Source organism: Candidozyma pseudohaemuli, assembly GCF_003013735.1.
Source record: "Candidozyma pseudohaemuli strain B12108 chromosome Unknown scaffold00001, whole genome shotgun sequence".
NCBI classification, from domain to species: domain Eukaryota; kingdom Fungi; phylum Ascomycota; class Pichiomycetes; order Serinales; family Metschnikowiaceae; genus Candidozyma; species Candidozyma pseudohaemuli.
In genome coordinates this window covers 964,620-990,017 of record NW_020194435.1, presented here as the reverse complement: position 1 = coordinate 990,017, position 25,398 = coordinate 964,620, and the positions used below count along the sequence as shown (strand labels likewise).

The window sequence follows — 25,398 nt, the reverse complement described above, 5'->3', positions numbered from 1 at the left end:
CACCTATTTCATAACCTCGCATCAATACACGGATTAGAAGAGCAATGTGTAGAAAATTGACAAGCTAGAAACGCGCTGTGTTTAGATATTCAGCTAATTGCCGGGTCTATTTACTTGGATCTCTTGTACACCTTACCCAAGAAAGAGGTCAAGACCTCCTTCTTCAAACCTCTGCTCTCATCAAGGTTGTCAATCTGGGCTCTCAAACGACCCACAACATCCTCCTCGTACTCCTGGTAGATCTTTGGAATCTCGAGCTCGTTGAACAACTTCTTGACTCTGGCCTCGCTCTCGTCGTCCTTCTTACCATAGTTCTCGTCCAAAAGCTTACGCTGGTCAGCGTTAGCCTTCAACAAAGCCTGGTTCACCACCCAAGAGCACTTGTTATCCTTGATGTCGGTACCGATCTTGCCGATTTGTTCAGGGGTACCGAAACAGTCCAAGTAGTCGTCCTGGATCTGGAAGTATTCGCCCAATGGGATCAAGATGTCTCTAGCCTGCTGCAAGTCCTTCTCGGAGGTGACTCCGCACACGAACAAAGCCAAGGCCACAGGCAAGTAGAACGAGTAGTAAGCAGTCTTGAAGATAACGATGAAAGAGTGCTTCTCCAAAGAGAACTTGCTCAAGTCCACGTGCTCCTCGTCAGCAGTAACCAAGTCCAACAACTGACCCAACTCGGTCTGGAAAGTAACCTCGTGGAACAAGTCCAAAAGGTCAACGTAGTAAGGGTCCTCGCGGAAGTGCTTCTTCAACAACATGTAAATGGCACCCTCCAACATGAAAGAGTCGTTGATGGCGATGTTACCCACACCAGGCTTCAAGTACCAGCATGGCTGACCTCTTCTGGTCTTGGACTGGTCCATCATGTCGTCAGCGACCAAGAAGTACGCCTGCAACAATTCGATGGCCCATCCCAAAATAGCCACCTTCTTGTATTCTTGAGCCGACAAGTCCTCGACCTTGACATTCTTCAAAATACAGTAAGTGTCAATGACAGAAAGACCTCTGTTCAACTTACCGCCTGGAGTGTTGTAGTACAATGAGTTGGTGAACCACTCAATGGCCTCCTGGGGCATGTTATAGTTGACCAAGATCTCCTTGAGCTCGGTCACAAGGGCGTCAAATTCGCCAATGAATTTCTGTTTAGCAGCGTCCTTGTCCATTTGGGTGTATAGTTATCTCTATTAAGTATGGTCCACGAACCTCAATTTTCGCTCGTATAACTCGCGTTTCAGACCCGCCAAGTGGTCCAGCCACGAATAAAGGGCCTCATACGTGGTGAAATTGAAGAATGTCAATTTCAAAGAATTTTAGAGTCCCTTCACGTTTTTGAGTTGATAAGGCAAACTCTACAGATGGATAATTACAAGGGTGTACATTTCGTGACGTCTTCTATCAATTCCTATTTCGCAGCCTAGTGCGCTCTGTTACGCTTGCTTTTACCGGGCCTCGAGCCCTTACCCTTGCCTTTCTTACCAAGGTTGTATATGTCAGCAGACGAGTCAGCGTCATTCTTCCTCAGACCTCTCTTCTTACCACCGAAACCGTACTTAGAGTCCTTCGCCAAACGCTTACCATTAGGCTTGTTCCTCTTGGTAGGTCTGTCATCAGCAGTGGCCTCTTCCAATGCAATCTGAAATTCGTTGTCGTCTTCAAGCTCGTGTGCGCTTCTCTTCTTCTTCAAAGACTTGATCTTGTCAAGAGTCTCTCTCTTTTGTTTGGCTCTCTGTTGCAAAGTCTCATGCTGCACCTGCTTACCAAACTTCTTCAACTTCCTCTGCTTCTTGGCGTCCTCAGATGCCTTCTTGTCAGCAGCCTCCTTCAACAACTTGTTCTTCAACTTGTCCATGTGCTCATCAGACTTAACCATCTCAGCAAAGTAATCAAGAGGACGGGAGAATGGAACCTTCAATTTCAAAAGCGTGGCCCTGCCTTGCTTCACGGCATCCAAACCCTGCTTGTAGAATGCAAGCTCTCTTTCTGTGTCGTCATATATGTCCTTGATGCCAGCGTCAGTGTTCTCTGCACTGACAACAGATTGATGCTCGATAAAAGAATGCTTCTCCCATGGCAATTTGATTCTCACAAGAGACTCTTTCAATGCTGCAATATTGTTGATTGTGAGCTTGGAATGAGGAACAACATCAGTGTCGGAATCAAGTTCCACATCAGACAAAGGAACGTCCTCGGCCTCCTCGGCCTCTGGGTCTTCCTCTTCCTCAGCTTCTTCCTCTTCTTCCTCGTCGTCATCTTCATCATCGTCTTCACTTTCGAGTTCACTCTCGCTCTCAGATGCAGCTAGCTTCTCAAGATCCAATTCTTGTTCCTCCTCCTCGTCGTCATCTTCAGCTTCGCTATCAGCCTTCTTGGCCTTAGTTTCAGCAGCTCTTTTCTTCATCAATTTTTTCAACATTCTCTTCTCCTTGTGGGACAAGGGGGCACCTTCGTTGGGAAGATCCGCGATGTCCTCTTCAACCTCTTCATCGCTCTCTGATTCCTCAACTGGAGCAGCAACCTCCTTCTTTGGCTTTTGGTCCTTAACCTTAGGCTTGGAAGCAGCCTCTTGTTCTTTTTGGTGCTTCAAAGCAGCCTTCAATTTTCCTTTTCCCATAGCCTGCGAGTACCAGATTCAACCTGAACAAATTTGGAATGCGATGAGCATTGATAGTATGGTAGTGCGCGGTACATAAATGCACTAACGATCAACGAAAGGTGTATTCCGCCTCATTCAAGAAAGTCTTTCCACTACCGTATCTCCACCATCTGGGAATGCAACTAGGCGGTCTTACTTCCATTCCCTTCAATGGCTCGCCATCAAAAGCTTTATCTCGGCAAATGCATCTTTTAGCCATGAGAACATCTTCCGATGTGGGACAACCCATGTATGGGGCATGGTAATATCCGATATCCTCAAAATGATAAATCTCATCTCTATCAAGAAGCAAAGACACACCAATTGTGTGTACTGGAGCGTCACCCCACCTTTCGTAGTAAAATCCTCCGCTTTTATCTAAATGATCAAAGTACGCACCGTAAGCCTCACCTCGGAAAAATTCGAGACTAGCGATCTCAAAGTTTGACCAAAAATGACACAAGTTGTAGAGGTGCTTGTGTGGATTATCAACTCCAAAGAAAACATCTGTTTCATTTGTAGTCAAGAAATCGTATGCATTATTAGGGTGGAGATGTTGCGGATACTTTTCGATAAACTCCTCCACCGTTGGCCATAGTGTCGGTATAGTGTTCTCATAGTCCGGAAGAGCTAGCACAAAACCGTAAACTTTCTTGTTCTCACGCATGACAGTGAAGGGATCGTATTGAAAGTCACACATGTATTCCACATCCGGTTCGACTCTGAAGTACCATTCGTAATTGAGTAGCCTTTTCTGTCTGTAGAAGTAACCTGAATTGAAGTGACACATGTTTCTGTAAGAGCGAGACGGTCCGTATATAACGTCCCAGGAGTTTTGGAGATTGTGCTCAAATTTGTCTTTATCTATATGAGCAGGCATATTCCAGTCTTCCGGTGGAATTAGCTCATAATATGTCTTTCCGCTGGCCATCATGGTGGTCTTGTCGATGAACTCCTGATCAAAAGGCACATCATTGAGGAAGACCCAAGGGTATTTATAATCCTTATTAAAACGGTCCTCGAGAGATCTCATCAGATCTAAAGCTCCTTTAAGCTCCAGGTTCCTGACGAGCATCACGATGGTGGCATTTTCTCTGCCTATCTGCTGCCTATCTTTACCAAAGTGGACCTCTTCAAAGAAGGAATTGGAGCTTAGCTTTTGCTGGCCAATATGAGCGGGATTATATTGCTGTAAGCTTTGAAGTATACCATTTTTGGAGCTCTTTGCAGGGCTCCAGGTCTTTATCTTCTCCCATATTGGTGGCTCGTTCACTGGATAGAGTCTGCTATTGAGCGCATTGTCGTGGAATTCATGAAATTTGTATGACTCTCTCGGTATAAGTAGAGCGAGCGCTAGAAATGCCACCGAGACAAAGGTAAGGTAGACCATCACAGTGTTGAAGATCTAAAAGGTTCGAGTATGATGGCTTGAAGTCGCACCAGTACATCTTCGGAATCATGAAGTATGAATTCTTCGCCTTGATCGACTTGAAGTTTCCACTTCAAGAAAGCCAGGTGCTTTTGTCGTTTCCAACTTTTTCTAAAGGCTCAATTATTGCTTGCATCAACTCGAAGAGAATCAGTGATGAGGCTCCGAATGAGCATGAAAGCATTCGGACCTAACGTGTAATTTTTATTTTCTTCATAAAACGTAGTTTCACGAAACCCAATATCAAAACACTCTTACTTCCTTCTTGTCTATAAGTTTAATTGTCCACGGCAGATCGGACGCTGTTTGGGGAATAGCGGTTTTTCGCAGCCAAGTTGCCAGAGTCAAGTCCGGACACCGAGAATTTCCAAACAAAACGGCGTCAAGATAATTACAAATACCTTACATCTCAAGAATTTAAAGATGTAGTCATTTTCCTCGACAGATGATTTTGTGTGCCATCTAGCCCCAGTGCCTGCCACTTTACATTCAATACGTAACGTCATCAATTGTTGTCACGTGATCATGTTCTTGTTTGCCAATTATATTGACCATTTTTCTGGTATTAGCCGAGAACAGACATGTAGTCCAATTTTTTTACATCCGATAAATCTACCTAAGGCAAAATTAATTCTCCGGATTGTAATTTGTATTGTTCGAGAAAGCCGCTCGTCAACTGGCCAATGGTAGCGCAAGAAAACCAATTACACAGTCCCGCACGCTAGTACCAGTGAGTGGGTAAAAAAGACAAAAAAAATAGTGTACTTGCACCAAGCTAACTACTCGGCTCCACACCTTTAAAATGCTTCGTAACTTCAACAGAAGTGCAAAGAAACTTAATGTCAGACTGTTGGCTACTGCTGCCGACCCTCTGGCCAACCCTAACAGAGTCCATGGTGGCTTGAAGGACCAGGACCGTATTTTCCAAAATGTCTACGGCAACTATGGTCACGACTTGAAGTCCTCCATGAAAATGGGTGACTGGTACAAAACGAAAGAGATTATCTTGAAGGGAGACAAGTGGATCTTGGACGAGATCAAAAAGTCGGGTCTTAGAGGAAGAGGTGGTGCTGGATTTCCCTCTGGCCTCAAATGGTCGTTCATGAACCCTCCAGGATGGGAAAAGAACGTTGGCCCCAGATACTTGGTCGTCAACGCCGATGAGGGTGAGCCAGGTACCTGTAAGGACCGTGAAATTATCAGAAAGGACCCCCACAAGTTGGTTGAGGGTTGTCTTTTGGCTGGTAGAGGTATGAACGCTACCGCCGCTTACATCTATATTAGAGGTGAGTTCTACAACGAGACTGTCATTTTGCAGCAGGCTATTAACGAGGCCTACAAGAACGGCTTGATTGGTAAGAATGCTTGTGGCTCCGGTTACGACTTTGACATCTACATTCACAGAGGTATGGGTGCTTACATCTGTGGTGAGGAGACCGCCTTGATTGAGTCTATCGAAGGTAAGGCTGGTAAACCAAGATTGAAGCCTCCATTCCCTGCCGGTATTGGTTTGTTCGGTAGACCATCCACCGTCACCAACGTCGAGACTGTTGCAGTTGCCCCTTCCATTTTGAGAAGAGGTGGCGACTGGTTTGCTTCTTTTGGTCGTGAGAGAAACGCTGGTACTAAGTTATTCTGTATCTCCGGTCATGTCAATGAGCCATGTACCGTCGAGGAGGAGATGTCCATTTCATTGAAGGAGTTGTTGGAGAAGCACTGCGGTGGTGTCAAGGGTGGTTGGGACAACTTGTTGGGTGTTATCCCTGGTGGATGTTCCGTTCCAATCATGCCCAAGGAGACTTGTGACAACGTCTTGATGGACTACGATGCCTTGAGAGATGTTGGTTCCGGTTTGGGTACCGCTGCTGTCATTGTCATGAACAAGCAGACCGACATCATCAGAGCTATTCAGAGATTCGCAGCATTCTACAAGCACGAGTCTTGTGGCCAGTGTACTCCATGTAGAGAGGGTACCACGTGGTTGCAGAAGATGATGGACAGATTTGTCTCTGGCCAAGCCACCGTTAAAGAGATTGATGAAATCTTCGAGCTCACCAAGGAGATTGAGGGCCACACCATTTGTGCCTTGGGTGATGCTGCTGCATGGCCTATCCAGGGTTTGATCAAGAGTTTCAGACCCGTCATGGAGGAGAGAATTGCCGACTACCAGAAGCAGCACAATGTTGAACTTGGTGGCTGGGTACCATCTGGTAAGATTCTTGATGGTAAGGTTGCCGACAACCCTATTCCTGCCCACCACTAAGCTTGTCATTCCGCTCGCACTATTCAGCACACCACACACTGGTACCACTGGGGTTCCTCTGGGGTTTGGCAAAACCTCGACTTGCATTCATTAGAACGTTCTTCTGTGTATATCTAATCACCACTTTTACGTCAAATCTTCCTGTAATCCTTAAGTCCTTTAATCCTTCATGTGCGCACATCACATAAGAGCGCAACGACTAGACCTCTTCTCAGACGCTGATGCCTCTGATGTCCGTGAAAAAGCCAGAAGTTGGAAACAAGGATGATGTGTTTCCAAGGACTAAGGCTAGAAGTGGAAAAATACTAGAAGATCTCGACGATGATGTTCTCAGGGTGAATAAAATCAAGAAGGAGCTCAAGAAGAATCATCAGGTCAAGGAACCCACTGAGGAAGATGACCAGTCCTGGCTTGAACAGTCTGAGTTTTACAAAAATATCGACACAAAGTCTTTCAGGCAATACGATTTAGCCTGCTCCCGTGTTAAAGACTTTTACGAAGAACAACATGAAAAGCAGACAGTAGCTTACAACATTCAAGCGAGAATCAACTTCAAGACTAAAGTGAGGGCGAAGATGTCAGTTTGGGAAGGCCTAGAAAGACTCAATAAGCTTCTTGATGAAAGTGACCCGGACACAGAGCTCACTCAAATCGACCATGCTCTACAGACTGCTGAAGCCATAAGAAGGGATGGAAAGCCACGATGGATGCAGTTAGTTGGTCTTATACATGACTTGGGTAAGCTTCTTTACTTTTTCGACTCCAAGGGACAGTGGGACGTTGTTGGGGATACATTTCCCGTTGGATGCAAGTTCCTGAAAAAGATCATTTTTCCCGATAGCTTCTCCAAGAACCCTGACTTCTTTAATCCGCTTTACAACACCAAATACGGAATTTACTCCAAAAACTGTGGTCTAGATTCCGTCATGCTTTCGTGGGGTCACGATGAATACATGTACCACATAGCCAAGGCAAACTCCACGCTACCGCCAGAGGCTCTTGCCATGATTCGATACCACTCATTCTACCCTTGGCACCAGGAAAGAGCTTACAGCTACTTGATGGATGACCATGACAGAGAAATGCTCGAGGCGGTGAAGGCATTCAACAAATACGACTTGTATTCGAAAACGGATGAGCAGTATGATGTGGATGAGCTACAGAAGTACTACAAAGCTCTCATTGACGAGTACTTCCCGGAAAAAATCATTGAATTTTAAGGAAAAAAGGCTACAAAAGGTTGGTTGGGTTCATTAAATATTTTATTTCTTCATATTATTGTATAAATGCTAAGTTATTTTGATGCAGAAGGTCGCTGTAGAAGCGGAAGATAAACGAATGTAGAAAGTTAAAAGAATCCAATGACTCCGAAAGCCTGTTCAATACCATATGGACCAGGGTCCTTCCAGTAGTCGTTGAACGAACTCAAGATAGTGCAGTCGCCATCAGTGGCATCCACAATGGACTTGAGAGCAGCATATTGGTTTGAAAGCGAAGGAACGTTGTTACCGTTTTTAATACCCTTGGATGGGTAGCCTGTCTCTGTGATGACCGTCTTCTTAGAGCAGATCTTGGCGATTTCCTTCTGCTGAGAAGCGACATACTCGCCAGCCTCGTCAGCATACAAGTTGGTGTTAAAGTAGGAGTGGGAGTTGATACCGACGAAGTCGATGTCGGAGTCAGTGCACAACTCGGGGTGTTTTCTGTAGATGATTGGTGGCTCGGATGTGGTAACCTTACCCTTGTAGCCAGCATCCTGCAACTTCTTCTTGACACTCTTGATCTTGGCAATCAAGTTGGAGACGGTGTCGTAACCCTCAATAATGGCCTCGTTACCAATGGTGATGTAGTCAAAAATGTCCCAACCGTTCTTGTCTGCGTAGTCGATCAAGTTGGTGACAGAGTCGTCAATTGAGTCAACACCTTGGTCAGAAATCCAGAAGCCCTGGTTCACAGTGAAGCCCAACTTGGAAGAGAGTGGAAGGACGGCGCTGAGAATGTTGCAATCAACACCGTAAGTTCTGATCTTGGAGAAGCCCATCAGCTTAAGGAAGATCAAGTCAATCAGAACCTCGGCATAAGACTTACAAGAGCCATCGTTGGCGTATGGCGAGTAGACAATGACATCTGGTCTCTTGAGCTTGTTGAGCGCCAGAGAGAACTTGTATCCGCTTTGGGAAGCAACAGACAAAACGTTAGCACCACCTGAGGCAGAAGCCAGAGATGACTCGGTGGTGGAAGCAGACGTACTAACCTCAATTGAGGTGGACGAAGGAGAAGCAGTAGTCTGGGAGTTGTCATCGTTGTTACCAGTTGAGGTAGTCTGAGCAGCAGACGAAGTAGAAGCAGCGGTAGAAGTTGGAGACGAGTTCTCAGTAGCGGTGTTCTGAGCAGAAGTGCTCTCTGGGGTCTGTTGAGTGTTCTCTGGAGTACTCTCTGGAGTGTTGTCAGGAGTGTTGTCAGGGGTGTTCTCTGGGGCGTTTTCAGTGGTCTCAGCAGTGGTAGCAGTAGTAGTCTCAGCAGGACTGTTAGGCTGAGCATTGTCAGTGTGGGTGGGCTCTGGCTGATCGTCACCACCTGGCTGACCAGCAGCGTAAGATGTGGTGGTGACTGGAGTAGTTGCCCATTGGCCCGAAGTGATGGTAAACGTTGTGGTGCAATCACCAGAGATAAGCACCTCAACAGGAGGCAACCACACAGTGGTGGTACCAGTGGTGTAGAAGTGGGTGGAGGTGACAGCCTCAGCAGTGTGCCAACGAGTGATAACGGCAGGGACTGGTACACCCGTTATACTTTGGATGAAGAATAAGAACGAAAGAATGAAGATCATTTCGAAACGAATGTGTGGGGTTGGTGATCTTTGGTTAGGAAAAAAATATGTGAGTTTGGATGGGAGGGGGGGGATGCATCGAAGACTTTATATGTCACCCGGATCATGCTGGGCCCACGGCTTCGAGCATGGAGCAGCTGTGAGAGCCAGCATCCTTTGATTCTTCTTCAATGACATCAAACATGAATCTGTGGGCCAGTTTTTTTGGCTGCGAAAAAGCTGCAGCACCACCTTCCTAATTGGGCCCGCTTACCCAGCGACTTGCGTCTATGTGCAGTATTGCACCAGCATTAGCCTTTTCTCAGATCTTAGTTTTTCCCTGTCAAACGTGCTGGCGTCCTAATCCGGAAACACTTCAGCTTCTTTCGAAATGAGCCCACGACCAGATCTTGGATCTCGCCCAAATCGATCATAGCCAGCAAACGCCCTGTTCCTGATTTGCTCTCGAAATGGACCAAAATGGGCATTATTCCTGATTCAAGGGTCTTGGTGCTGTAAGAGATTTACGGTTCTCGCCAAGTGAATACGCTTTAACTATGACTTCGACGTCTCGCCGAGAGGTACATCCAAAAGCGTAATCTTATATGACTTTTTTGGAAGTTTCAATTTAAGCTACTTGGTTCGTCTTCTAGTGAGGTGCAAGTAGTATGTTGAGAGCGTAATTCCTCAGAGTGCATTTGCAGCCAGATCAATTGCGGCAAAGAGGATGAGATACGACACTATGCTTTTCGTATTTTATTTTCTTTAATTACACACAATTTGTGTTGAGACAAGTAGAATAATTCTGGTTATATATGAATCGACTTTCCAAGAATTAAATGTTCCGTGTGCAGCTTGATGATCAGTTCAATAAGTCGAGAACAGTTTGCAATTTTTCTTCGCTGAGTTGACCAGAAGTATGCAAGTACTTCACTAAGGCCCGGGTCAACTGGAAAATCTGGGCTGTGGTCAAGTTGAATACGGCCATTTGCAATATTTTACCCAAGCCAATATTGCTAGACGAGATAAATGTCTGGAAGTACAAGTAGGAAAATGAACCCATCAAGAACTGACAGTCAAATCTATCAGTGATACCACCGTGGCCAGGAATAGTGTCACCAAAATCCTTGATACCAAAGGCTCTTTTCAAGCCCGAGGCGAAGAAGCCGCCGAATGGGGCAATGAGAGAAGCAAAAGTAGCAATCACTGCACTGTGGAAATAGAGGGGCTTGAAGGTGACGGTAGTCTGACCCACCCACTCCGCGACGTTATCTGGCAATTGGTAGATTTGTGGGATAAAAACGGGGTTTGGCTCACAGTGAGGGTAATTGTACACAGTGGTGGACAAGTTGGTGGCTGGGCAGATCAAGTAGTCTGACATGGATAACAACCATGCGACCAAGACAGCGGCAGCACCGGTACAAATCCATGCACCGAGGAAACCTTCGACCGTTTTCTTTGGAGAAATTTCAATCAACTGAGTTCTGCCGAAAGTAATACCGCAAAGGTAAGCGAAGATGTCATTAACGATAACAAGGGATGCTGGGACCAACAACCAAATGATACCGTTGAGGATGTTCTCGATGATCAAGTGCGACTGGAAGACCACTAGAAGCAACGTCATGTGGGTAGCGCATAACTGAGCAAACTGGAACTTGTAAAAGCCCTTCTTCAATGTGAAAACAAAGAAGATGAAGCCTGCAATGTAGAGAGAGTAGGCAAGAAACTTGTGACTCTTGTAGAAGAAAAACAATGCGTTGGAAGAAAGAATCTCGTCCTGGAGGAATTCAAAGACCGATTCACCGTCGTAGTAGTAGACAGTACAGATCAAGAAGTACCAGTTCAATGACTTGTTCCATGGGATGTTCTTATCTCTGGCCGGCTCGGCCGTCAAGGCAATGATCTCTTTGAATGTGAGAATCTGACACAAGATGACAAAGCCGATGAGGGGCAAATGGCCGCTGGCTAGAACGAAAAGGAAGCCCCCAAGCATGACGAGAGACCAGATTGTTCTGGTGATGAGGGCTTGTTTCTTCTTTTCATGATCGTTGTACACTATAGGAGGTGGAGTGGCCTCGCTGCTCAGTTTCTCCAGAGGCTTGCTTGCCTTTGTAGTTTGCTTTCTATCCTTTGCCATAATGCACTATTGTGGTTTGAGTTTCTAAAGGAAGGAAGCAATTGTGGTGGCAGCACGATAACCTAGACAGCAGTGGAATTAGATTTGGAGACCAGATGATTTGCCGGTTTTGTTGAACTCACTTTTGTCGAGTTTCCTGCAGATGCGAGGAGAGAATGCCAGTGCGCCCGTTGTGTGAATGGTAGGGTGAAAAAAGTTTGGTAGCGATAATCTGCAACTGGTTGCGGGAGAGTTCCTGAAGAGGGAATTTTGACAGTCTGGCGAAGCAACGGCAAATAAATACACGCGAGGGGTGTGAGCACGTCCGTGATTCTCCGCAGGGCAGACGGATCAAGCCTGAAATATTTCCTCACCATATTTTGCACATGGTTTTTGCAGTACCTTCCCGTACTAGCGATGTGCGTTATCGTGCCGACTTGACGGCAAGAGCATCACTTAATTTAGCGGAACGGGTAACTGAGAGGTCGTGTGATGGGGAAAGGGGGGATTTTTGAGTAGAAGATGGCACATGTGTTAGGAAGAGTATATAAGACATCGTAGAAGAGCGGCTGACTGTAGTGGGAATTTGTTGGTAGTTGCTATCTTTCGCAACCGTTGATCTGCCACTGATACAGGGATAAATGATAAGGAAGAGAAAATTACTTTTCTTGTGGACAGACATATCCACATAATATCAATTCAGAATTGGTTTGGAAATATTTTATTTTTCCATCGAATGAAAATTTACGGCAACTGGCGTGGAGTTTCCGGAATTCACGTTTTTGAGCTGATAATGCGCAGTCCATGAATTTATATGAGGGGATTAGAAAAACCACTAACAAGTGACTCCTCAAAAATTTTTATCACCACTAGCTGAACCATGGGGGCAAAATCACCCAGACCTTGTTTTTCACGGAATTCATGTCATGTTAACGACATATGACCCCCTTACAGCATTTCCTCTGGATTCTGCGACATTTTGGCACGACATGTCGCACTTTCATCAGGTCAGCTAAAAATTCCTATCTTTACATTTTCATCAACCGAATAAAGCTCAACCAGAGAACCAACCACCCTTTTATGTCTACTATCCAAAACTTAAACTCTTTCGGTATGTGTCCTCATTATCATGCGCTACTTTGTTCCCCTACTAACCTCAGACCCATTCGCCGACACTGGTGATTCCGAAGCTCAAGCCACAAACTACATCCATATCCGTATTCAACAGCGTAACGGTCGTAAGACCTTAACCACCGTTCAGGGTGTTCCTAATGAATATGACTTGAAGAAGATTTTGAAGGTTTTGAAGAAGGACTTCGCCTGTAACGGCAATATCGTCAAGGACTCCGAGTTGGGTGAGGTCATCCAGATGCAAGGCGACCAGAGAGTCAAGGTGTCTGAGTTCTTGATCACCAAATTGCAGTTGCCAAAGAAGAACATCAAGATTCACGGTTTCTAAGTGAGTTTACTAGGATGTCACTGCTTTTGGTTGTGTATCTTAATACATCTTCGGATGACTAATAAAGAGAAATTCGTATAGAATTGTAGAAAATCGACACAGACATGATAAAAACGAAATATTCATGCGTTGGAGAGTGGCGATATTCCTGAATATGTGAGACCCTTACCTTATCTCATCGATTCGAGAAGCCGCGCACATAGTATACTCTTCTCAAGATGCCAGGCGATTTGAATTTGAAGAAGTCCTGGAACCCAGCCCTTGTTAAGAACCAGAAGAAAGTATGGGAGAAGGAGCAGGAGGCCTTGAAAGAGCTCAAGGCGATAAAAGAACGGTCCAAGGAAATTGAGCAGGAGAGAGAGAAGGAGGAGATGATAAGACTACAATACGGTGATGACCCCAATGCAATGCCCCACGACAAGAAGATTGAACTAAATAAACTTGCTTGGATGTATGAGCATGGGCCAGAGAAGGACAAAGACAAGTTGAACGAATCCGGCTTCCGTGAGGTTGAAGAGGACTTCCTTCTGAAGCTGACGGATGTGGACCAGTTGATCAAAGGAAGTGCTGCTGTGAAGAAAAAGAAAGATCATGCAACGAGTTCATTCGATCGAATCACAAATGTGGGAAAGTCCGCTCCTTCGCTGTCTTTCTCGGATGACCCGCTATTGGCCATTAAACGCGAGCAGAGGAAGCGAACATCAGAAACCAGGAGCAATGATAAGTCAGAGAGACATTCCAAACACCGTCATAGAAGTTCAAGCTCTAATAGAGAACGCTCACCGAGCCGAAGACACCGTGATAAGGAGACTGATAGACACAAACACAGAAGGCGACATGAGGAAAAGCCTCATCAAAGAAGAGATGAACCGAGGCACGCTATAAACTATTGATTATGCTAAAGATATGCTATATTGGCCTCCATCCTGATTATGGATGTCCCCGCCGACCGACCATTCGTACCAAAGCTTGGTGTTGACACTTCGCCTCGCCATTGTCACTGCAATCCTGGACTCAACCGGCCTTATTGGGAATACCATCGGATACCAGGAAGAGCAAACATAGGTGCTGGCATCCACATACAAGTTGGATATGCTGACGTGCCCATATAGGTCAGCCTTGAAATACCCTTGAAGTGCATTTGCAACATCTGGTAAGTGAAAATCGAAGTTAGCCAGCCATACCTGATCAAGGCTGTTAGATCCCGGAAAGTCAAAATGGAAAACTGATGAAGCAGCTCCCACAGCAAACTCCTGATCAGATTTTAATAAGTATGGTCTTTTGATATTTTCATCCATCAATGAGCAATAAATTGGTCTAAGGAAACAAGTAATTGATTGTGGAATCATGATGGCAGCTTTAAATCCGGTGAGTATTTCAGGGCAGGCTTCATTGCAACCGAATGAGCCGAGTAGTTCAGATATGACAATGTCAATGTGACCGAGAGAGCTTGAGATTGACCTGACGTCACCCTCATAAATACAAACCTTACCATCCCAGAGCTTGGAATTGTCTGATTTAAGTTTGGAAATACACTTGGGATTTCTCTCGACGGCAATAACATCAGCTTTATCCCTGTATTTTGCAGCCATCGCAAGAAGAGGACCCCGGCCAGGTCCAATAACTAGAATTGTGGGACGATGAGACGTTTGATGAATCAAGTCCGCAAAAGCCAAGTCAATTGCCTCGTCATAAGCTTCGTATTTCGATTTATCTTTCTCAAAAGTTTCGTATACCTCGAGCAGCATCTCTTGCGTCAAGGGCTGTAGAGGGTCGATGAAGTAATTCAAATATTCTTGTTGCCTCAATTGACTGGATATGTTTCTTGCTAATATTCTCGTCTTTTCGACATTCTCAGGATCAATATTCTCGGGAAAAAGAAGTAAGTCTGGTTCATGTCCTTTCATGGCCAACTGCTCGCAATGTTCATTAGCCACAACCGCCAGATATTTGAGACACATATAACGCTGTGTCCAGTTGGGCTCTAATTGAGTCGTCTGGATCAAAACATAGTCAAACAGACTCTGGAAACGCCGTAGCAAGGTCCAAAAATGCCAATCCTCGACTACAGGTACTGCAACTACGAATGTGGCATCAAGTTGGGATAATTTCTCGAGGAATTTTTCCGGAGGGGTGTTCAAGGGGAGGTTGATTAGGAATGACGTTCCATGAAGCGGTTCGAATTCCGCCAACGACAGTAGATACACATGCGAGACCTTTTTGGAAATAGATGTGGCAAGAGGTAACGTCGGAATGAAGAATGAAAAGCCTTTTTCTTGAAGTTTACTTTTTTCGGTAACAACAGCCCCGACTCTAGTCATGGTCTGGACCCAAACAACCTTCCCTCGATTGGTTATGCACCCGAGGGATCTCTGAATGAGGGAGACGCGATCGCGGTCACGTGACATAACAGCGTTCTTTAGACCTTTTTTCCTCCGAGAGGGAGAGTCTGGCTGTAGCCGAACTTACCTATTCTTTATTACCCAATCCCAGCACGCCTCAATTGCTAACTATCTCGGTTCACCTACATTATGAGCAGGCCAAGATACTTGACGGACGCGGAAAGAGCCAAGGTGCTCGAATTTCTGGACATGATTCACTACAGTCCTAGATATAGCGACGACTCGAACGAATATCGACACGTAATGTTGCCCAAGGACATGTTGAAGGTTATTCCACAGGACTACTTCAACCCAGAAACAGGAACATTGAGAATATTGTTGGAGGAAGAGTGGCGAGGATTGGGCATTACCCAGTCCTTAGGATGGATGCACTACGAGACACACGCGCCAGAGCCACATATACTACTTTTCAAGAGACCCATCAACTACGAGAGTTAATGTATATAGAAATGATGAGCAATGATGAATGCCTCACTGTAGCAACGTATGGTTTGTATGGATGTTGATAGTGCGCTCGCATCAAACAATCATCATCCTACCGCGATAGGCGATACTACAATGTCAAATGCATATCTACGAACAACGCCCGAGGAGTTGACGTTGTTCCTAGACGACGTGAAAAAGAATGTGACCTCCGATGAGGATACTGATTTCAAAAAACTCCTACTATACCTCTATGGCTTTGCGAATGCCAAGTTGGAGGCTCTACGATCAGAGAAGACCTCTGGTGGTCCATCCCCCACGATGAACCTCCTGCTAAGGCTAGTGGACACCATTGCATTGGTGCTCTCTAAAAAGAAGCACTTACTTAATGCTGAAATCACACCGGATGAAGTATCACTGGTTCTCCTAGATACCAAGACCGTACCTGTTCCCTTCGGTATTCAGAATGTGTACGAATGGGGCATACATTTTTCCATGAGCTGGTTACTGCAATTCTCAAACAACATGGATGTCACGAACATAATAAAACTGCTTCTTATCGGGCTCATCAACAGCGTCACTGTTCATGTTAATGGGTTCAAATACGCCAGACAAGTTCAAGTGGCATTGGTGCGGATTCTCAAGGAAAATGTCGCCACGCTCTTCAATGGAGTTAATCACTTGAGGAGTCAGATAAATACCTTGAACGCTACTGTGCACTTGTTAAGTATAGTCAACGACTATGACGTCCAAAGAAAGCTTCTACTCACGTCCAACGCGACCAAACTTGAGCTCGAGGGATTCACGAAACGCGTGTGTTTTGTGCTTGATGCCCTCGATTTCCATGACAAAGATGATGACCTTATTCCTTTATCTGATAATCTCAAAAGTGTACTACTATTGGGCATGACGAGTAACCTTCTATTGGACGAAAGCCTTAAATGGTCACAAGTGACCTTCCTTATGACCTGGATCCACAAGCATCTTGAGAGTTTTAGAAAGAGCGGACAAATAGCTTTCCAATTCAAGTATTTCAACAAGGCGTTGTGTTCATCTGTCATGAGGATTTATGTCTTCTGCCGTCGAAAGAGCTTACTTCATAATTTTTTCAGCACCTTTGATATTAACGTCTTCGAAGAGCAGCACACCGTGAACAATATCGAGGAGATCTTATCAGCTTCTCGATTCCCACCATCTATAAAGAAGTTGTCCCACTTACTTTTGCATCAACAGTCAGTCATCACTCAAGTGCCACTTCCACCAAACGCAGCACTTCTAGCATCCCTTCCATTTGTCGACGCCGAGCTCGACAATCTCAGAACACAGATCCTAGATGAAGACCGACCTGATATAAATAAGGCTCTCCACTTCATTACAGATCCCCAAACATCTTTCAAGAGATATCTTCAATCACATAGCCAAGATAGTCAGCCCCATATGAAGCATTGGCTCGATTACATACTATCACTCGCTCAAATGACGAAATCACAGTCTGGGAGACTGCCGTTGGCTGAAAATTCATCCTTGCTTACATTCATTAATGCTCTTGGAAAAGCTTTTGCGATTCTTTCTGAAAATTTCAGCTACAAGAGTTGTGAATCGATTGCCTTTACAAAGCTTTGCTCTCGAAACCCATACAGCGATATTTCGCCAGATCGACCTTCAATCGCGGATGGGTCAAATGTTGATATAATTTATCGAGAAATCATTTGCGATTTACTACTTGATGTCAAGAGGAAGGCGATTATGGAGGACTCGTCTTTGCTTGTGGGTTTTTTACTTATCTTTTTTGACCTCTTCGCCTTATTCAAACCATTGACGAAAGACATCGAGCAAGAGCCATGCCATATGTTCCTCCTTGAGTGCGTCACTACAAGTCCCTGTCGTGAAGCTCGTCTTATTGCTGCGAGGGTTCTTCCACTTTATTTGATTCACCGCCAAGATGACTACCTGGAGAAGGTTTTTAAACTCACTTTTCTGGCGCTATCTAGGATTAAGTTCAGCGACCGCCATCATATCCACCTTGCAGAATCTACCTTAATGGCGCTCAGTGAGTTGGCCATCGTCTGTGAGGGTGAATGGTTATGTGTTATCTTCATCAAGATGATTGACTGTTTTGGCGAAGTAAATGAGCAACACGTCAATCTCGCTTACAATTCACTTCTTTACGTCGCAACGGCGAAATCATTGACTCCATACAAGCTTCTTTCTCCATACTTACCAAGTATTGCCGAGAGAATTGTGAAGAAGCCGAGAATGTTCTCAAGAATTACTGGAATATTAGGAATATCCAAAAGGTTCTTTTTAAACCAAACAAGAGACTACACAACTCCACGGCTCCTTGAATACTACAAACATGATTTTGTGCAAGAAATTGCTGATGCCTGCAACATGGATAAGACAAAATTGGTTGCCAAAACACTCCCGAGAATCATGGCAACCTATCTTTGCAAGGACGAAGTCATCAATTCAGAATATATTGTCAACGTCTTAAGCAATGCAAGTCCGCGGTATCAACATCTTTCTATAACAGATTTGATCCCGAATATTGGGGAAGTTTTATGGTACATCCTTCTTCAAATTCAACTCGACGAGCATGGACAAATTGCCAACGAAACGAAAATATTCGGTGCCATCAAGTACATTGCAAAGGTCAATTATGCGAAAAGATCAAATCAGAAGCCTGACTCACAAAAGTTTGACTATGTCAGATATATCTTGGGTGAACATGTTCTCGAACTCGTTCAACGATTCTCAGAGAATGTACATCACATGAAAGGCATCAAACCATTCCTTGAAAAGGTCAGCTCTCTAAATGCCATTCATTTTTTGATTACTCGAAACATTGAGGCCGCCGCGTCAGCATTGGGGCAAATTTCGACATGCTTGCAGGCCTCACTTGAGAATTCTTCTCTCGAGGTGCCAGCTATACAATGTTGGAATGTACTCGTACAGAAACTTGATTCGGAAAGACTTGTTTCTTTGTTTGATATCACAATCTCATTGATTTTCCAGAGATTCGATACTTTGCAACACAAGTCAAAACAGATTGCAGTGAAAATTCTTGAAAAGTTATTTCTTGAGCTACGTGATAGATACAAGAAGTATGCGCTATACTACTTCTCTGTTCCATTCATCAAAAATTTGGACAAATACTTAATCTTGGATGCGACCTTCATCAGTTTGATGAAACCAAGATCAAAATTGAGTTACTTTCCTGAATTCACAAGGAGACTCCAAACAAACAACAAGTACGTTGTCCAACAAGCTCTTGATGATCTACTCAATTTCACTACGAAGTACCAACTCAATTGTCAAAGAGATGACTTCAAAGACTCTACTTGCGAAGATGCAATCTCGATTTTAGTCAGAACACTCCTTGATGTCTCAGTGCAATTCAAGAACAAAAATCCTCTGATTCCCAGCAAATGTGCAAAAGTCTTAGCAAGCATCGGTGCTTTGGACGCGAATAGGTTCAATTTCAAGACCATCGATTCAAGAATTGTCATACTTTACGATTTTCAGGATTATAAAGAGAATGCGGAGTTTTTGAGTGATTTCATCAGATCCCGAGTTATCAAAAATTTCTGGGCGTCAAACGATCCGATTAGACAATTGTTTTCCGCCTACTCGATGCAAAGATTCTTGAACGTGATGGGTTTAGACACCTCTGTTTTGGATTCCTCTAACCTGGGAATTAGAGCGGAAGTCTGGAATTCATTTTCTGAAATTGATAAATCAACTTTGACGCCTTTGCTTTCTTCAAAGTACTTTGCCCCAGAACCTCGGTATGAGCCACTATCATTTCCATACTTCAAGCTCGGTATGAAATACGACAAATGGCTCGTTGACTTCACAACGAATCTTTTGAGAAGGCCACTTCACAATAGCCTCAAGCAGCACGGAAAGATGATGTTGGCTAAGACTGTCATATTTCAAACCTGCTCATTGCTCATCAGGGACGATGAAATTTCTATCGCTCAATACTTGTTGAAGTATGTTGCATTGAGTCACATAGTCAATGGCGAACAACAAGCGAGAAAAGATATTCTTGATGAGATCCTCACAATACTCAAACTTGGCGTCGGTCAAAATTTGACAACAGAAAGGATGGAAGAACTCAAGGCATGTTATCAAGCTGTTTTCGAAGTCATCGATTATTTGAATGAATGGGTTTCCTCTGCAACGCATAAGTTAAGTGATTCCACGCTACCAAAGGCTGATGCATCTATTCTAAAGAAGAGTCGTGAACATGTCGAGAGCTTACTTAATGAAATCCCAATGGAACTCATAGCGCTCACATCTTCTGAATGTGATTCCTATGAGAGGACCATTCTTTATCTCGAAAAGTGTTCTCGAGAAGGCAAGGTCAAGACTAATAATCGGCTCGATAACCTTAGCATCACTTCAACTTTGCAATCCGTATACTCAAACATTGACGATTACGATGCCTTGGACGGTGTATTGAAGAAGTTTTCCACTGACAACTTGGCAGAGAAGCTCGACACATTTCAGTATAATGAGAATTGGGCAATCGCGCAAGAGTCATTCGAGGTCCTCAGCGATATTGGTGGATACGACGATCGAATTGAATGTAATACAAAGCTACTTAAGTCTTTGGCAAGTCACGGACTCTATGACCAAGTTATTCAGCGCTTGAACTCGAAGGTGAAAAAGATCAGTCAACTACCACCACCTTGGGGCATGGTTGGTCTCGAAGCTGCAACTGCTATTGGAAACACGGAAGAGATGAAAAAGTGGCTGAAGCTCACTAGAATTATCGGAAGTGGCTCTGACGTGGAAGATGTTTTCCATTCAAAATTTGCATCAGCACTTCTTGCGTTGGGACAAGGTGAAATGACCACCTTTGACTCTTCAATCGAGGAGATCTATTCTTTATTGGGCCAGTCGCTTTCGCTGTCTAGATCGTCCTCGTTCTCAAGGAATTCGACATTCATGTTGCAGCTACACATATTATACGACACCGCTGCAATCGTCCTTAATAACGGTAGCCCTACCGATTCGAGTGCTGAACAAATATTGAAGGAGCGGATGAGCAATACTGACCTATCGTTCGATAGCCAGTGGACCGTTTTATCTATGAGGAAAGCAGTGACGGTTGTAACTGGAAACTTGGACAATGTGTCAGATATCCTATTAGATTGCTCTCGGATTGCCCGTCGAAGTGATAGGTTAGACCTTGCCACAAAGTGTATCATGAACGCAATGACTCTTGATGATAGTGAAGCGAATATTGAGTATGCGAACCTTTTATGGGATCAAGGCAAACAAACCGAGGCTATCAAAACGTTGTCGGATAACCTTGCTTTTCAAAAGTCACAAAAACCAGAGAGACAAGCAAGAAATCAGTTGCAATACGCTATTTGGCTTGACGAATCGAGCCACTCCTCGTCATCAAAGATCATCGCCGAATACTCCAAGGCCTACAAGTTAGATCCCTCGTGGGAAAAGCCCTACTATGACCTTGGAAGATATCATAGTAAGTTGATGGAGTCCCAAAATGACACCTCCGGGTATTTCGAACAACAAATCATAAGATACTTTTTGAAAGCATTGGCATTGGGCCCTTCCTATATCTTTGAGGCCCTTCCCAAGTTCATTACGGTCTGGCTTGATTTTGCTCAACGAACCAATAAGGCTAGAGATGCCGAGAGAAAGCTCAACCAAATTGTTCATGATATCAACACCTATAAAAATACGATTCCAATTTATGTGTGGTATACATCCATCACACAAATACTTTCGAGAATCACACATCAGCATCAGCCAAGTGTCGACCTCATGCAAAGTATCATTGAGTCTTTGATCGCAGCATATCCAAAACACAGTTTATGGTATGTATTGTCGCATGTTAAATCCAAAGATGCTGTGAGACGGCAGCGTGTTTTGAAGGTTCTCAACACTTCCAAAGCGACGAAGCTGCTAGCTGAAACCATTGTGAGCGCAAAAAGTTTGTTCGAAACATTGGAAAGTGTCGCTGCCAAAAAAGTTAAGAAATCACAGAAAAAGCGGTGGCTCTTGACGGAAGATTTTGGAGTAACTGATTTACATAAGAAGTATGACTCGTTGGTTATTCCTGTCAAAACTAATTTGGAGATCAAGCTTCCAGCAACACGTCATACAAGCAAACCGGGATCTGCATTCCCGAAGTCATCCTCGATTACATTTGATGGTTTTGATGAAGAGGTCAACATCTTTCACTCTTTACAAATGCCCAAGCAGATTACAATAAGAGGTACGGATTATAAAGCTTATAGACTCATGTTGAAGAGGGACGATACGCGCAAAGATGCAAAAGTATTCGAGTTCTCTAACATGATCAATAGGCTTTTGTCGTTGAATAACGTTGCCAGGAAAAGAAATCTAGTGATCGAGAACTATTCGGTCATACCCTTGGCCGAGGATATGGGAGTTATTGAATTTGTTCAAGATGTCCAAACGATGAAGTCAGTTATTCATGAGCAGCAAAAGAAGCATGGAAAGGTTCCTCACGATCGAAAGATATTCATGAAACTTGATGAAGCACAGAAGCTTGTTAAAGCGAATTATGCGACAGACGAAAATGCCATGACCGCTTTAGTAGGCCTTTTTGAGAAGATATGCGATGAATTCCCTCCAGTGCTTCACCAGTGGTTTATCGATCAGTTTTCAGACCCAGCTTTCTGGTACCTTGCTCGAAAGGCCTACACTAGAACAGCGGCTGTTATGTCCATTGTCGGATATATTATTGGTTTGGGTGACCGTCACTGTGAAAATCTTCTATTTTTCAAAAGAAATGGCGCTGCACTTCATATCGATTTTGACTGTCTCTTCGAAAAGGGTCTTACTCTACCCACTCCAGAGATTGTGCCATTTAGATTGACTCAGAATATGGTCGATGCGATGGGAATTACAGGAATCGAAGGAACGTTTAGAATCACTAGTGAAGTCACTGGACAAATCTTGAGAGAGAATGAGGCTTCTTTGATGAATATTCTTGAGACTTTAATCTATGACCCCTTGTTGGATTGGAAGACTCAAGAAAACCCACAAGATCACTTGAGAAAAGTGAGGAGGAAAATTCGTGGTCTTCTTGACGAGAAGGAGGGATTGCCCATGAATATTCATGGACAAGTTGATGTATTGATACAAGAGGCCACCTCGAAGGAGAACTTAGCGCAAATGTACGGTGGATGGGCACCATACGTTTGATGTGCAGAAACCATGTATATATGTTGCTATAATTGGAGATTATAGAGAGGCCTCAAGGACGGGGTCCTCCGGTGGAGGTTTGCGATGTAGGGTAGACTTAGTCCTCGACACAGTGGAAGCAAAATCCGTATCCTTTGGAACCAGTATTGAGGAAACTTCGGGTTCAAGAGTGCTAGTCGAATGCTCTTTAACATCGGTTGTAGCCTCGACATTAGCAATTGATGGGTTACTGATCGTTGCCCTACCTTGCGAGGGAACAGATTTGTGGCCCAAGATCTTTTCGGGTACTTCTGAGCCAAAATCGTATGAAAACCCACCACCTGGGGGCGAGCTCTGCACCTCTGTAGCAGTCTTCTCAGTGTCAGAAATCTGACTCGCAGATGATTGCTTTCTGTTTGGTCGACGGTTGGTAATCATTTCGGGACGTTGATAGTTTGATTGCTTGTTGTCGCCATTTTTGTCGTCCTTGTAGTACCACTTTCCAAGTTTGCGAAGTGTGTTGCTTTTCAGGTCGGTTGTTAGATGCTCTTCTTGCTCATCAAGGGTCAACCCGTTTACACTTGGAGTGTCTGACGCAGACGGCTCCATCAATGAGCCATCTGAGAGGCAGTTTGTTTCATCAACACCAAGCGTGTGGGTAGACTTCGCCTTCCTTAGTCTCTTAGATAAGTCATTGATTGTGGATGATAACCGTGTTTTGGCCAGATTGAGTTGTACCGGAGCTTCATTTGTGAGATCTGCTTTGACTGCTAGTGATTCGTCGACCTCAGGGTTTGTAGAAGAAGTAAACGAAACCCCCAGTGCTGAAGTTGTCAGCTCGACCTCAGCACGAGAAGGACTTAATGATCCAGATTGTGGTGAGCTCAGTGCCTTCTTCTCCTCGCTTGCAGTCTGCTCAGTGCGTTCTCTTCTGTATTCTTTGTCCCAAACACCTCCTCTCACCAATTCATTTTCTGTGTTATAGAATGTGAAGTCGTCCCAATGTGGAAGCACAATGGAGGTCCTGACAGATTCCTTGAGCTTCTTTTCAATAGAATTTGTGATGATGTTATACGACATTTGCCTGGAGCTAATGACGGGCTCGATTTTGATATTCATGGCCGGTTCAGTTTCAAATGTGTACCACATTCTGGCTGATGGCGGTGGCTTGATCTTCACAAGCATAGGACCTTGCAATTTCTCAAGTGTCATGGAGAGGAGGACATCAACTTCTCTAGGTTTGAACCGAGAACCCAAGTTGATGTTTACCTTCGTAGCCAACTGGACAGACATTTCACCGAAGTAATGAACATACAATGAGACGAGAAGATCACCTTCGGGATTTATCTCCTTAAGGACTGGAAAGGTGATGAAAGGAGCACCATGTCCTGCTCTTACCTTTGTGATCTGAAATTTGTCAAGAAACCCAGGAGTTTTCATCTTGTTAAGCTTTTTCTCGATCTTGGAAACGAGGTAATTGTGCATGGCATCAGTATGCTGAAGCGAAAGGAATAGACGGTTTATTACGGCATTAAACCACTTCGTATGCAATTGACCCTCGGCACTGTAGAGGGTCTGAATCAAGCCCACCATGTGACGAGTTTCAAAGTGAAGTGTTTTTGCCTGAATGCTGGGATCAAGTGCTGGAGGGGTATCGGACCCTGTTTTGGAGGCCTTGATCAATGTGAAATACCAGTCTTCTTTCTCGATATTGAAGTCTGTGTAGATGAAAAAAGATCCTGGTGGGGCAGGAAGGTTCGATTTTTTGTTCAAAACATCCTGTAGAGTGATTTGTTCGGAGTCTTCCCAGTCAATGTCATCCATAGTACTAGTGTTGTCCGAAAGTCTTCTCTTTCGCTTCCAATCCTTACGCAACAAGGCAATTGAAGAATACTTGGTGAACAATTGACCCTCGGTAATATTCCTTGGCCACAAGGAAACGAAAAAGTTCAGAAGAACAATTACATGCTTGACGTCTTTGAGCCTTTCGTCTCGATACAAGAAGAGGTTCCCATGTTTGAGCACAGCATAGTACCGATGTTTCTTATTGCCACCTTTGGTAGGGGTACCAACCGTTGGGGCTTGCGTGATCGAGGCAGCGTCTGACTCGTTTACCGACGAGATCTCTCCATTGGGGTCCTTCGTTTTTGCCCCCGAATTCTTGACTAACTTGTATAGCGAGGAGTAGGCCAGCTTTCCCTCTTGAGAATCGGCAACCAGTTGGGTCGAAGAGCTTATGTGATCTGGAGACTCCAAAAACTCATGAGTGACGATAATCCATCCTTGTTTGTAGGCATCTAAGCCGGTCAGGCTTTGCTCTTCTAACTCCCCGGCTTTGAGACCTTCTTCTTCGTTATCCTGCGGACCCTTCGGCTGGAGATATAGAAATGCCACTATAAGCAACGGAATGAATGTCACGCCTCCCAATATATAGGCATATATGAGATCTAGAAGGTACATTGCCGTACCGTGTGATGATTGAAGGAAGATATGGTATACGTAAGTATGGGGAATCAGTATGAGACTTCCGAGGGCGAGCAAAGGACAGTAACGTAGCCGAGAGGTATGGGGCTCAGATCCACGTGATATCCGAGGGCACCGGTTATATCGCTCGTCTGTTTAAGAGTTGTATCTACAATTATAGAAATGTATTCTGTTAGTCAAATTATATATA

The 25,398-nt window shown here is 44.4% G+C and overlaps 13 protein-coding genes across 13 annotated transcripts; 6 read left to right on the top strand and 7 right to left on the bottom strand.

Moving 5' to 3' along the window:
* Nucleotides 1-110: 110 nt before the first annotated feature.
* ERG20 (bifunctional (2E,6E)-farnesyl diphosphate synthase/dimethylallyltranstransferase) lies at nucleotides 111-1,163 on the bottom strand (the record flags this gene model as incomplete). The annotated part of the gene is made up of 1 exon (XM_024855880.1): nucleotides 111-1,163. The coding sequence occupies one exon, from the start codon at nucleotides 1,161-1,163 to the stop codon at nucleotides 111-113; it is 1,053 nt and encodes a 350-aa protein (XP_024715479.1).
* A 251-nt stretch (nucleotides 1,164-1,414) lies between these two features.
* C7M61_000434 (uncharacterized protein) lies at nucleotides 1,415-2,611 on the bottom strand (the record flags this gene model as incomplete). Its single annotated transcript, XM_024855879.1, has 1 exon — nucleotides 1,415-2,611. The coding sequence occupies one exon, from the start codon at nucleotides 2,609-2,611 to the stop codon at nucleotides 1,415-1,417; it is 1,197 nt and encodes a 398-aa protein (XP_024715478.1).
* Nucleotides 2,612-2,702: 91 nt separating this feature from the next.
* On the bottom strand, nucleotides 2,703-4,022 carry KTR2 (mannosyltransferase; the record flags this gene model as incomplete). Its single annotated transcript, XM_024855878.1, has 1 exon — nucleotides 2,703-4,022. One exon carries the CDS (start codon nucleotides 4,020-4,022, stop codon nucleotides 2,703-2,705), a length of 1,320 nt encoding a protein of 439 aa, XP_024715477.1.
* Nucleotides 4,023-4,863: 841 nt separating this feature from the next.
* NDH51 (Ndh51p) lies at nucleotides 4,864-6,324 on the top strand (the record flags this gene model as incomplete). The annotated part of the gene is made up of 1 exon (XM_024855877.1): nucleotides 4,864-6,324. One exon carries the CDS (start codon nucleotides 4,864-4,866, stop codon nucleotides 6,322-6,324), a length of 1,461 nt encoding a protein of 486 aa, XP_024715476.1.
* Nucleotides 6,325-6,554: 230 nt separating this feature from the next.
* On the top strand, nucleotides 6,555-7,544 carry C7M61_000431 (uncharacterized protein; the record flags this gene model as incomplete). The annotated part of the gene is made up of 1 exon (XM_024855876.1): nucleotides 6,555-7,544. One exon carries the CDS (start codon nucleotides 6,555-6,557, stop codon nucleotides 7,542-7,544), a length of 990 nt encoding a protein of 329 aa, XP_024715475.1.
* A 128-nt stretch (nucleotides 7,545-7,672) lies between these two features.
* SCW11 (putative glucan endo-1,3-beta-D-glucosidase) lies at nucleotides 7,673-9,154 on the bottom strand (the record flags this gene model as incomplete). Its single annotated transcript, XM_024855875.1, has 1 exon — nucleotides 7,673-9,154. The coding sequence occupies one exon, from the start codon at nucleotides 9,152-9,154 to the stop codon at nucleotides 7,673-7,675; it is 1,482 nt and encodes a 493-aa protein (XP_024715474.1).
* Nucleotides 9,155-9,995: 841 nt separating this feature from the next.
* On the bottom strand, nucleotides 9,996-11,270 carry CDS1 (phosphatidate cytidylyltransferase; the record flags this gene model as incomplete). Its single annotated transcript, XM_024855874.1, has 1 exon — nucleotides 9,996-11,270. One exon carries the CDS (start codon nucleotides 11,268-11,270, stop codon nucleotides 9,996-9,998), a length of 1,275 nt encoding a protein of 424 aa, XP_024715473.1.
* A 1,108-nt stretch (nucleotides 11,271-12,378) lies between these two features.
* Nucleotides 12,379-12,708, top strand: SUI1 (translation initiation factor eIF1; the record flags this gene model as incomplete). Its single annotated transcript, XM_024855873.1, has 1 exon — nucleotides 12,379-12,708. One exon carries the CDS (start codon nucleotides 12,379-12,381, stop codon nucleotides 12,706-12,708), a length of 330 nt encoding a protein of 109 aa, XP_024715472.1.
* A 218-nt stretch (nucleotides 12,709-12,926) lies between these two features.
* C7M61_000427 (U2-type spliceosomal complex subunit) lies at nucleotides 12,927-13,429 on the top strand (the record flags this gene model as incomplete). The annotated part of the gene is made up of 2 exons (XM_024855872.1): nucleotides 12,927-13,308; nucleotides 13,395-13,429. 2 exons carry the CDS (start codon nucleotides 12,927-12,929, stop codon nucleotides 13,427-13,429), a joined length of 417 nt encoding a protein of 138 aa, XP_024715471.1.
* Nucleotides 13,430-13,601: 172 nt separating this feature from the next.
* Nucleotides 13,602-15,029, bottom strand: C7M61_000426 (uncharacterized protein; the record flags this gene model as incomplete). Its single annotated transcript, XM_024855871.1, has 1 exon — nucleotides 13,602-15,029. One exon carries the CDS (start codon nucleotides 15,027-15,029, stop codon nucleotides 13,602-13,604), a length of 1,428 nt encoding a protein of 475 aa, XP_024715470.1.
* Nucleotides 15,030-15,239: 210 nt separating this feature from the next.
* On the top strand, nucleotides 15,240-15,548 carry CKS1 (cyclin-dependent protein kinase regulatory subunit; the record flags this gene model as incomplete). The annotated part of the gene is made up of 1 exon (XM_024855870.1): nucleotides 15,240-15,548. The coding sequence occupies one exon, from the start codon at nucleotides 15,240-15,242 to the stop codon at nucleotides 15,546-15,548; it is 309 nt and encodes a 102-aa protein (XP_024715469.1).
* A 120-nt stretch (nucleotides 15,549-15,668) lies between these two features.
* On the top strand, nucleotides 15,669-22,745 carry MEC1 (protein kinase; the record flags this gene model as incomplete). The annotated part of the gene is made up of 2 exons (XM_024855869.1): nucleotides 15,669-17,791; nucleotides 17,852-22,745. 2 exons carry the CDS (start codon nucleotides 15,669-15,671, stop codon nucleotides 22,743-22,745), a joined length of 7,017 nt encoding a protein of 2,338 aa, XP_024715468.1.
* Nucleotides 22,746-22,784: 39 nt separating this feature from the next.
* Nucleotides 22,785-25,184, bottom strand: C7M61_000423 (uncharacterized protein; the record flags this gene model as incomplete). Its single annotated transcript, XM_024855868.1, has 1 exon — nucleotides 22,785-25,184. The coding sequence occupies one exon, from the start codon at nucleotides 25,182-25,184 to the stop codon at nucleotides 22,785-22,787; it is 2,400 nt and encodes a 799-aa protein (XP_024715467.1).
* Nucleotides 25,185-25,398: the final 214 nt, after the last annotated feature.